This window comes from Cardiocondyla obscurior, linkage group LG01, assembly GCF_019399895.1.
Source record: "Cardiocondyla obscurior isolate alpha-2009 linkage group LG01, Cobs3.1, whole genome shotgun sequence".
NCBI classification, from domain to species: domain Eukaryota; kingdom Metazoa; phylum Arthropoda; class Insecta; order Hymenoptera; family Formicidae; genus Cardiocondyla; species Cardiocondyla obscurior.
The window spans coordinates 10,811,145-10,821,809 of record NC_091864.1 but is presented as its reverse complement, the minus strand read 5'-3'; the positions used below and the strand labels follow the sequence as shown (position 1 = coordinate 10,821,809).

At 41.5% G+C, this 10,665-nt stretch overlaps 1 protein-coding gene across 5 annotated transcripts; it reads left to right on the top strand.

The window, feature by feature from the left end:
- Window positions 1-32: 32 nt before the first annotated feature.
- On the top strand, window positions 33-9,069 carry LOC139104198 (E3 ubiquitin-protein ligase TRIM71-like). Of its 5 annotated transcripts, none has more exons than XM_070659515.1 (7): window positions 33-402; window positions 972-1,282; window positions 4,533-4,662; window positions 4,793-5,911; window positions 5,987-6,280; window positions 6,371-6,949; window positions 7,073-9,069. In XM_070659515.1, exons 2-7 carry the CDS (start codon window positions 1,119-1,121, stop codon window positions 7,736-7,738), a joined length of 2,952 nt encoding a protein of 983 aa, XP_070515616.1. In that variant the 5' UTR covers window positions 33-402; window positions 972-1,118; the 3' UTR covers window positions 7,739-9,069. The 5 variants fall into 5 exon arrangements, with proteins under 5 accessions (XP_070515616.1, XP_070515644.1, XP_070515625.1 ...); XM_070659543.1 differs by lacking the exons at window positions 33-402; window positions 972-1,282 and adding exons at window positions 3,196-3,651; window positions 4,338-4,452; XM_070659533.1 differs by lacking the exons at window positions 33-402; window positions 972-1,282 and adding exons at window positions 3,680-3,901; window positions 4,338-4,452.
- The last annotated feature ends 1,596 nt before the right edge of the window (window positions 9,070-10,665 follow it).

Here is a 10,665-nt window from a genome sequence, read left to right as displayed (position 1 = left end):
CGCCCGGCATTGAACGGGCACCTCCATTCATGCTTTCCGGGCGCAGGCGTACCGTAAGAAAACCGCATGGCGGTGGCCCCGGGGAAGGGGTTCGCGAGAACTCACCTACGCAGAGTCCCCGGCGTCGCCGATGCGTGGGCGACACGGGTGATTCAGAGACAGAGCAAGCCGGAGTAAAGGGCGGACGTCCTGCTCCTCGCGCGCCGGCTCGGCACGGCACCGTTTCAACCCCCGCGAGCCCTCCCGGCCGGCTCGACGGTCAGAGGGTGGCACGCGCTTCCCTACGGCAGAGAAACCGCGGGCGGACTCGCAGCCGGAGCTATCTCGCGTCGCGAGATCGTCGTAGTCCGCGTGGCGCAGCATCTTCACGCCGGGTCGTTCTCGCTGAACGGCACTTCGGGGGTGAGTTTTGCGGCTCGTGCCCTCCGGGCGAGAGCTCCTCGCCCGGGCGGACCGCCACCTGACATCTCTGTGCCAAAAATACGCGCGCGGAAACCGCGAAGTGCCGGTGGCTCGAGGACAAGCCGCGGAAGACCTCGCGGTGGACCGTACGCGATAATATTCCTTTCGCGGCCTTTAACTCGGTTTCTAATTTCTTTTATTCATTCCTAAGTCGACGCGTTTTTTTTTATCCCTGTCGCGGTTTAGAAACGTTTTACGACGGAAGTGAAGAAGCTCAGTGCGTTACGTGTCGCGGATGTACGTGCCAGGTTTTGCCGATTCGATAACGTCTTCAAAAGTTCGCGTGCTTGTTGTGCATCTTCGGCAATCGTTCAATTATCTCCCGTACGTTAATCTCGCAATTTTATTTGTCGAATGCTCAGGGGAATCCTTGGTTTGTTTGCGGAATTTCTCCATTCGCAAAAATAAATTATTTTCGTTAATTACGGAAAAAGCGGGACCGCCGATCGGCACGGACGATCGTAGGATCACGGACTGATCGTAGCACTAAAAATTTGTGAACGTGAAAGACCGCAGGGTGAACGAGGTTCCAGTTTGGTGGACTCGAAGCCAGGTTGTTCAGTAGCCGAGTTCAAGCGTTACAACGAACGGCATTTCTCGTCCACCAGGCCACCCCAGCTGCGAGAGCTCATGGTTCCTGTGCTCACCCGCGAGACATGCAGAAATTCTACCCGCCGGATACGAGGAGCCAGCTGTACCACGTCAATGTTCAGTCGCTGAAGACGGTGATTCTGGAGAGCTGTACGAGCATAGATATCCGAGAAAACATGCTCGCGACGCATCAGTACGACTCCTTCGCGGAAGGTCGCACGTACGAGAGGTGAGACTTGAAACTTTTTATCCTGCTTCTTCTACCTTTGCTTTCCACGTAGATATTGCGCGTGCCGCGCGCTTTTTGCCCCTATCGCATTTGACGTCACGATCCTTGCGATTCCCCATTGCTCACGTAACCGTGGAAACGTTTTCCGTGGCATTGAAACGCGAAACGAGAGCGAAAGTGGGTAGGCAACGTCATTCAGAGCCGGTGAAAAGGAAGCCGGTAGATCTTGCGATTGTTACTACCAAAAATCCCGCCGTATGAGGTTCTCACGGAACTCGTGAGGTTTTAAGTCAAGCTCGCAAAATGTATGAAGTTATTAAAAAAAAAAAAATAATTAAGTAAAACGTCTTGCGGGGAATTAAGGTTGATTATAAATGCGAAGCCCTTGGTGCTCTTATTTCTTAAAAAAATATATTACGTTACAAAATTTATTTCGCAATTTAGGAATTTAAAAAAAAAGAAACAAAATTCTTTCCGCGTTGTTTGGACTCTCTGAAAAAATATATTATATTCTCTTTCGCTCTTCAGCATAATTTTTTTTTATTTCAATATAATTCAATTAATTGTTATTAGTTATCAGTTGTCGAGGAATTCCAGAAACGCGATGTGTAAATGTGAACGCAAAGGGAACAAAGGGCGGGCTAGGCGTTTCGTTAAAAATTTTTATTTCGTATTTAAATCGAGAAATTCCGATCCCGTCCGCAATCAACGGTTGTATTACACAAAGAGCATGCGGGCATAATGAATCGCGTATTTTTATGCCGCTATAAAAACGTATGAAAATTCCCGGAGATGAGTGCGCAGATCGATACGCGGGCGGCGCGAAGGGGTTTCGATATACCTAACGAAATTTGATCAAGCCGCGCTCGATACACGACCAGACAGCGGATTCGCGTATTTTTGGGATAAATATTGCCGGGATCACGCATGTCCACGGACATTCTTGGGCCGGCAAAAGTGGGCGAGATCACGTTTTTTGCCTTTCAAGAAACTGCACGCAGGTACACGGCCATTTTACTTTCTCCGCCTTCCTGACCCTTGAGAGGAAAAGCGGATCTGACCTTGGTCGCCATGGCGATCTTAAGGATGCTACCCTTCGCAGCATCCCTAGGTTCAGATAATTCTGGAAAGTTGGTTCTGATAATTCTTTGTCCTGGCGCAGTGACTTGCGTGAAAAAAAAATTGATTTAAATTAACAAGCAGAAAATAAAATAAAAAAATGGATCCTTTTCGCGGATTTTATTAGTTTCAATTGTTACCCGCCACGACGAGTGCCGGCGGTATCGGATCGATAAGGGACGACAGTTTATCGCACCACTTTGCGCGTATACATGTGTACATTTCGAGGTGAACGGAGGGTGCCGGGACACCACGGATTTCTCGCGGTGGCAATTAATGAGATAATAATTAGGTTGGAAGTTATTTCAAGACGACAAAGGTCTTTTATATCGAAATACCGACGTTAGATTTCTTTTATATGAGAGTCCAGGTACCGCGGTGAAAAGGATTCTTTTGAGTTTCCCCGAATATGAAAATAAATTCCTCTCTCCATTTATTTTCTATTCTAAAAATATTCTTGCGGGCTTAGAAGGAGTCTGCTTTTATGCTATCGATTCTGTCCTTCTTATCGGACCGAGAAAAGAACGATTTCGTAGATTTATCAAAAGGTACACTTCTACGGAATTCTTTTCGCGTTATCGACAGGAATCCCTCGAGCTAATTTCAGACAGGATACGTTATTTATAAAGCATTTAAAAATAGTTATTAGAATAGCACTTCTTCGCGCTCGTATATCCGCATTTAGAACGCACTTTTATCGATAAGCTCGCGGATTTATGTCTGAAAAGATGCAATGTCGCTGAATCGGAGCATTAACAAGAGCGGCGGGATCGGTTGGTAGCGGAGCTTTCTAAGATTTTAGGATTAATCCTGAGCGTGGGAAAAATTACTTGTTGCTTATCACGTTAGGCGAAAAATGAGCGTGCGAGCGAGCGAAAATTTTCCACCGGCTGGCGAAATTTAATATTGTTTACGCAAAATGTTGGCGAACGGGAAATACATTTCAAATGTATTTCTCTGTGCAATTAATCCGCCCCGTTTATTCCCGACGAAAAGCACTACGCTCGCCGCGTTTGCACGGAGAGAAATAATTTTGTCAATGTTATGTGATAATATCGGGAAGTTATATCCCGCTTTCGCGTTTATATAGAATTTCACGAGAAACGCCAAATATTTTACAAAATGACCCTGTCGTAAGGCAAGTCCTTGTCAACAAGGCAACATCAACTTAGCTAGGCGCGAACGAAAGGCAGCAGTGGTGATCGAGACGTCAACAGTTTCGCTGAAAAGATCTTTCGAGAGAAGAACAAGTGAGTCGAATTAATCTCCGCGGTACGCTGCTAGTCGCCACGAAGATAAATTGCAACCGTTTGTTTCGGCAAAAATTCTTATCCGTCCATTGATTTTAATAAATTTTTCGTAGCAACAAAGTTTTGCCCAATGTCAGATGCGCCTCGCTATCGGGACTAAGTCACTTATAAAATTATGTCTCCGAATGTTTCCGAGTGGTTTTTAACGTCGCACGTTCTTCCGTTGCGCCTGTGATTTGTCAATTAGCAAGTTTGTAAATTATTCTTAATATATTGTACTTGAAAGCATACACGGTTGTTCGCTAATAAGCTGATTTCACTCAAGGTTGAAACTGTTATAATTTTGAAGAATAGAATCTTGTTATCATATCTCGTTAAGTATCCTGTGAAACTCGAATTTCTCTTCGTCATGATTAAAGGTCAAATGTCTATAATTTTAACAATCGCCGTTGTATATTCCCGGAAAAGTAGTCTTTTTTTAAAACTTTTGAAACTTAAAATAATCTTGACTTAATAACTTAAAGAACATAATTAAATTAAAAAAAAGAAGAAACTTATATTTTAATTTAAAAGAAATCCAACACAATTCGTTAAGTCTTTTTTTTTTCTTTTTGTTGTCGATTTTCGTTACATTTGGATACAATATTTATTTTTCCTTAGAAGCTAAACTTCGTTAAATTTTCTAGGCTTAAGTGGATTTTGTAGATAAATATAAAGTATAATAAGATAAGTTCGATATTCTTGTGTGCCTTTCGAACGATGTACATCAATACGACTAAATATATAATTCTAATGTTAAAAGTACGTTGAAAAAAAGTTCAAGAAGTCGCCGTGTGATCAAGATCTCGTGTTTTAATAATTTTTCGTAATTCTCGTTTCAGAAAAACAAGATTCTTTAATCGTGCAACGCAGCAAACCTCTTTGGATCTTTATCAGAAGTTTTTGCCCAGCACGATGAATCAATTAAAAGCTCCCCGTAACAAAATAGATTATAATCGTCATTTTGTGCAAGTAAGAAACCTTCAGAATTATATATATAAAAAAAAAAAAAAAAAAAAAAAAAATATATATATATATATATATGTATGTATATATATGTTATATAAACAGTCGGATATAAACAGCGAAATTTATTTTGCAGCTTACGAACAAGCCTCGAAAGCAAGAGGATCAACGTTTCACACCGAGAAAGTTTACTATCGCCAAAAAGGTCCGGTCACTTTCGGACGCCAGCCCGGATCGCTTCTCAAAGCATTATCCGCTGGAAAAAATGTCGCAACATCCTTCGAAAGACAATGCATTAGGTCGCCTAATCTACAACAACAATTCCACAGATTTTTTGAACGAATACCCTAAATTGTGCAGTCAAAACTCTACGATCGCAAGCTCGCTGAGCTGCTTAAGCGAGAGCAGGTCGAGCTCCTCGGATGACAATCTCACAAGCCACTCGCCGGTTCACCAGCTGGATAACGAGTCGCCGGATCACTTTGAGTACTTCCGAATGTTTGAGGACGCAAGTATAACCGAGATGCCCGGTCCCAGCTTCTCAGGCGTCAATTATCAGAGCAAGGACTGTCATACGGGCTACCACATGTTCGAGGATCTCAATATGAATCTTCTGAAGATTGATTTGCGAGACGATATTTTGTCCAAGCAACAGTCACCTGCGCGCGAGGAACATGGCATGGAAGTACATGGATCGAATGCTCAGGGGGACGTGCAACACGAATCGTTAATAACGCTGATGACGAAAGAGCTAGAGAAAGACGACAGCGACGTGGCAATGTTGTCAAGAGAGCAGCAAGCTCACAGCCCGATTAGCCAGAGGGACCTGTCTGACTTGCCAATTATACCAACATTTTCGGAGGAGTTAGCGAGGCTAGGCGAAATAAAAAAAGAAAATTACTCGGGGTCGCAGTCACCCGTGAGAGAACAATGGATCCGCGGTTTAAACATAGAAGAGGACGCGTCCAGCGCGACTTCGACCAAGGAAGAGACGAAAGAAGCGGAAGAAGAGCCGTCGTTCGAATCAAGAGCCATAGCATCTTATCAATGTAACGAGCATCCGTGCACCCAACTGTATTACTGTCAAACTTGTTGCAAGACAATCTGCAAGGAATGCGCTATCAATTGTATCTATAAGCATGTAACTGTGGACTTCACCGAGTTTCTCGATAACGCTCAGCGTCAGGCTGAAGAGGTGCTGATCGAAGCCTATCTCGGGATCGACGTTCTTGCGGACGATATGGAAAATATGGGGGTGAGTTATTTGAAGATGAGTTACTTAAGGGGTGAAATAAAGAAAGAAAATTAATCGTATACTTTTTGGTTGCAGTTGGATATAGCAGCGCTAGATCAGAGAACCAGGGAAGCGCTTACCGACGTAAAGTACTTTTCACGCAGGATGTGGTCCGCCGTGGAAGAAAGGGAAAAGAAACTGTTTAAACAAATCGCGGAAACGTACCGATGGAAGTACGAGGTCCTTCGCGAAAAATATATGAACTTGAAGGAAGACAAGGTACGGCTGTCACAAGCCGTTAGCACACTCAAATGTGCCATTCAAGACGCGCAATCATCCGTGTGCAATCCCGACGACCTCTTGCAGAGAAAAGACATGGTGTTAGCCGAGGTACTTTATTAAAATTTATTAAACAAAAAATATTAAACTAAAAATAAGAGCTGTGCCTACTATTTGATAATGTTTCTTTTCAATTTATAGATTTGGCAAATTCGTCACAATCGTAAGACTAAGATTCGGTCCGTTCGCGACGATAATTGGATCTCCTTTAAGAGTGTCGACAGTAACGTGCTGTCTGTGATCGCTAATGGCGGAAACGTCGTGGTGAACGGTCCGGGCACGATTGGGGATCGTCTGTCGAATCGAGATTACAAATCGTCGCAATCTTCGCCATACTTTCCATACGGACTTAATGAACAGATGATGCAGCCGATCCCGCGCGGTCGTCCGATAACGGACTACGATCGCAACATCCACCTTCCTAACCGGAAACACGAGCTGCAAGTTAAGAGCACGGATGTTGTGATCCTCGGCTACTTTGGTGAAGACAATCCCGACAATCTCTGCCGTCCGTGGGGATTGATTTGTGACAACGAGGGCAACATTATAATCAGCGATCGGTCCAATAATCGCATACAAATCTATCGCGAGGACGGCACACTGCTCCGGAAGTTTGGGAGTTACGGCAACGGTCCTTGTCAGTTTAATCGTCCGGCCGGAATCGCCGTCGATGCTAGACGTCGCCTAATCGTGGTCGACAAGGACAATCATCGTGTCCAGGTTGGAAACATTTTGTCTCATTGTCCTATTTTCCGCTTTATATTTTTTATTATATTTTTATCGCTTTACTTTAAATTTTCTTATTTAAACGCGTAAATCAGCAGTGATGTAATTACATTTCAGATTCTGACGATGGAGGGCGAGTTCTTGAGATCTTTTGGCGAACACGGCGAGAAACAGGGCCAATTCTGTTATCCATGGGATGTGGCGGTGAACTCGGCCTGCGAGATCGCCGTTACAGATACGAGGAACCATCGGGTTCAGCTGTTCAGTCCCGAGGGTATTCCCTTGCGGATGTTCGGTGGCCAGCCGCATTTATTGAGATATCTGGATTCACCGCGTGGTATCTGTTTTAACAACGAAGGCAAGCTGATCGTCACGGATTTCAACAACCATCATGTGTTAATAATCGAGTATAACATGGTGGAGATGCGCATACTCAAGTGCGAAAAGGAGTCGAAAGGTAAAAAACAAGACGGCGAAACCGCCGACGGGCAGAGCGAGGAGAGCACCCCCACGTTTCAGAGGCCCCAGGGCGTTATAGCAGCCGACGATGGCAGCATCCTTGTCGCAGACTCCCGTCATAATTCAATCAAGGCGTTCAATTCAGTTGGCTCGCTAATCTACTCGTACAAACCGGGCCAGGACGAGATGGACCGTCCCTTGGGTATAGCCCTTCATTGGGACGGCAGAATGGCGTTCACAGATTACGGCCGCAACTACGTGCGTCTGGTAAAGCTAGAGCATCACATGGACCCAGTACCAAGGAACGCCATCATGTTCGGTTGACGCTTCAAGATGGCAAATGCGTTGTCCTGATGATTTGCCGGGAACCTCCAGAGCCGAGGTTTCCCGTTTGCAACAAATGACATACCATAGCCGAGCTATCGCAATTTTTACATTTACAACGCGTGGTAGATATTTGCGCCACCAGCAAATTGCGCAGTGGAGGTATGATTTTTTGTGAAAGAGAGAAAAAAACGAGAAGGAGGAGATCTTGTCGGCGAAGACAATAGCCGATATCGTGCAAAAAAAAAAATTAATGTTTTTGCGCGTTTGACGCCGCCCGGCACGTGTTTTTGATTATACATCGATCGTCAATCGATTTTAAAATGTACGTTTCGCATGAGAGCTTATTTCTGCTTTCAAATTTTTCATGTTAGTAAAAAAAGGAGGAAAAACAGAAAAAGAAAAAAGATTGTCCGCGTCGCGAGATGAAATTACATCGGACGCTCAATTTTACTCTCTCTGAAAAAGAGTTGTAATTTTAGTACATCTATAATGTTTGTTGAAACAACACGAAACTTTTATCTCCGATTAACAATTTACGTTCTCGTTGTTATTTATCTGTTATTTTTGCAAACTGTATCGTAAGTTTTCACAATTCTATTGTGTAATGCGCTGTACTTCCTGATGGGATAGACGCATGAAATTCTCATATAGTTTATATATTTTAAGATCTTTATTCTTTATCACGAATGAAGCCAAAAGATTCAGGAAAAAGAACTGCGTTGTATGTTTTAAACGATTAAACGATCAAACAATCGATTGATTATTTGGTTGTTTTATTATTTAAAACATATTACAGCTCTGTCTTCATCTACAGTCAGTTATCATATTTTATTTTATTTATTATATATATTGTATGCATGAAGGATTCGATTAATCGGATCGTAGATATTTTTATTTGATGTTTTACATGACTGATGAGTTTGACCTTTTCACAGAATTAAATCGTGAATTTAATTAATTTCTATTCTTTTTCCAAATGCATGACGCTGATTAATATTGTTTTGTTTGAAAGATTAATTTTAAAAAGAAGTAAAAATTGCGATAGGATTATTAATGCATGCATATTTTATATTTTAATTTTATGCGTTCTTTTTTTAAACTGTATAATAAAACATATCTGAGTTTGAGTTATTTTATTTGTGCTGCTTGGAATACAGACAACGAGGTACCTTGAATATATTAGAATTATTAGATGGTTGACGAGGAAGCGTCAAATGGGGAAACTGAAGAGAAACTTCCATCCAGAAAAATCAATTTCTGAATTTTTAATTTTAACGTTGCTATTCTCTTTAAAAAAAAAAAAAAAAAAAAAAAAAAAAAATGAGAAAGGTGACTTGTATTATTAATAATATTAAGATCAGTAGATAAGTTCTTTGTTAAAGTAATTACCTAATAACGTTAGGCATTAATGTGACTAAATCGTTATCATGATTGGAGATCAGTACAAAAATGTGTGCGAATGAGAGGAACCGTTAGAAATTGCTCGTTGAGGGAAAGAAAGTAGACAGCAGGATGCTGGTTGTTTTTTCGTGGTTGTTTAAAAGTGGTTGAAATGGATTTAAATGTATATGCATCCTTAGCGCCGTTATGATGGATACGGTGCTTAATTACAAATTATACGATGTATATATAGTACGAATGGTCCACTGACTCTCTCGGATCCGCAGAAAATTTTTAGGAAACGATTCTCGGGCATCTTCCATATACGAGTATCTTGAACCAAGCAAAAAAGAAAAAAAACATATTTTACTTCTCTGAAATAATAATCCTCTCATTAAATTACGGAATAACAGTTGATCACTTCCCGGAAAGAAGTATTTTGTGCTAAGCTCTCTTTTGAAGCTAACTAATCAGAATAATAAAGTAGCATTTATACATAGGGGGGAAAAAACATATATTTTTAATGAAAAGAAAATATTTACTGGAAATCTCTATTCATAGAAAAGAATATTTAGATGGAAGATGCGCAGCATAATGTGAAAGCACTTTTCTACAAATGTTCTTACGTGTGGAAAGTAATAGGCATGTTGCTCGAATACCTCGTAAAGTGGCGATTACTACCTCATGAGAGAATTATATTATCTCGTAACGTTTATACAGAGTGCTTATATTTTGTACGTTTATTGTTGAGATCGCTTGTTTAAACGTTTCATGGAAAAGAGCCTGATTTAAAAGGTATTCGAAGATAAGGCACAAACGAGATTGTTTAAAATAATTTTTTTTTTAATTAAGTTTTAAAATATTCGATTAATATTTACGAAATTATCTGTACAACATTAGTTTTATATAAAGTACCATGACGCGTGCCCACTTTACGACATGTATTCGCAGCGTGTACCAAGAGCGAATTGCGTGTTGATATTTTTAAAAAAATGATTAAAAGCGCGTAAGCTCTTACAAAAGGATCCGGAAGGGATCGTGCGACTTTCTTTCAACCATCATTCTAAGTGTCTGATTAGAAACTTTCTACGTATATTAGACGGCGTTCTGTATATGTTATGTCTGTTACACGAGATGTTTAATAGAGATCTTCTTCCTAGATTGCGTCAATGGCTCGTAAAGAAAATTACAAGCGGCAGGAGTAACTTCTCATTTTCGTAAAAAATGTTACACATCTCTTTTATCGCGCGTTCATTCAGAAATCTGTAGAATTAACTCGCATATATAATTGCTTCTCTTGGGCTGAAAAAGATTTTAGTATTAGAATTCCTGGGGACATTCCTTCGGAATTTATTTCCAAAAAATTACGCTGAAGAAATGGCGAATCCTTCTTTGCAACGATCGCTTATTTGGGCTACTTGGATGTAACGCACTTAAATAATAAAAATTAGGACATCTCTACTGTTGATGCAGACCTTTATGCTAACGTATCACGCGGCCAGTGCAACGACGGTCCGTTTGAAAAACGGTCGGAAATTCAAGCT

Coding starts and splice junctions, on each gene's coding strand:
- LOC139104198 (XM_070659515.1), top strand. CDS start 1,119: ATGCAGAAATTCTACCCGCCGGATACGAGGAGCCAGCTGTACCACGTC. Junction 4,663..4,792: donor ATAATCGTCATTTTGTGCAA/GTAAGAAACCTT, acceptor TTTATTTTGCAG/CTTACGAACAAGCCTCGAAA. Junction 6,950..7,072: donor AGGACAATCATCGTGTCCAG/GTTGGAAACATT, acceptor ATTACATTTCAG/ATTCTGACGATGGAGGGCGA.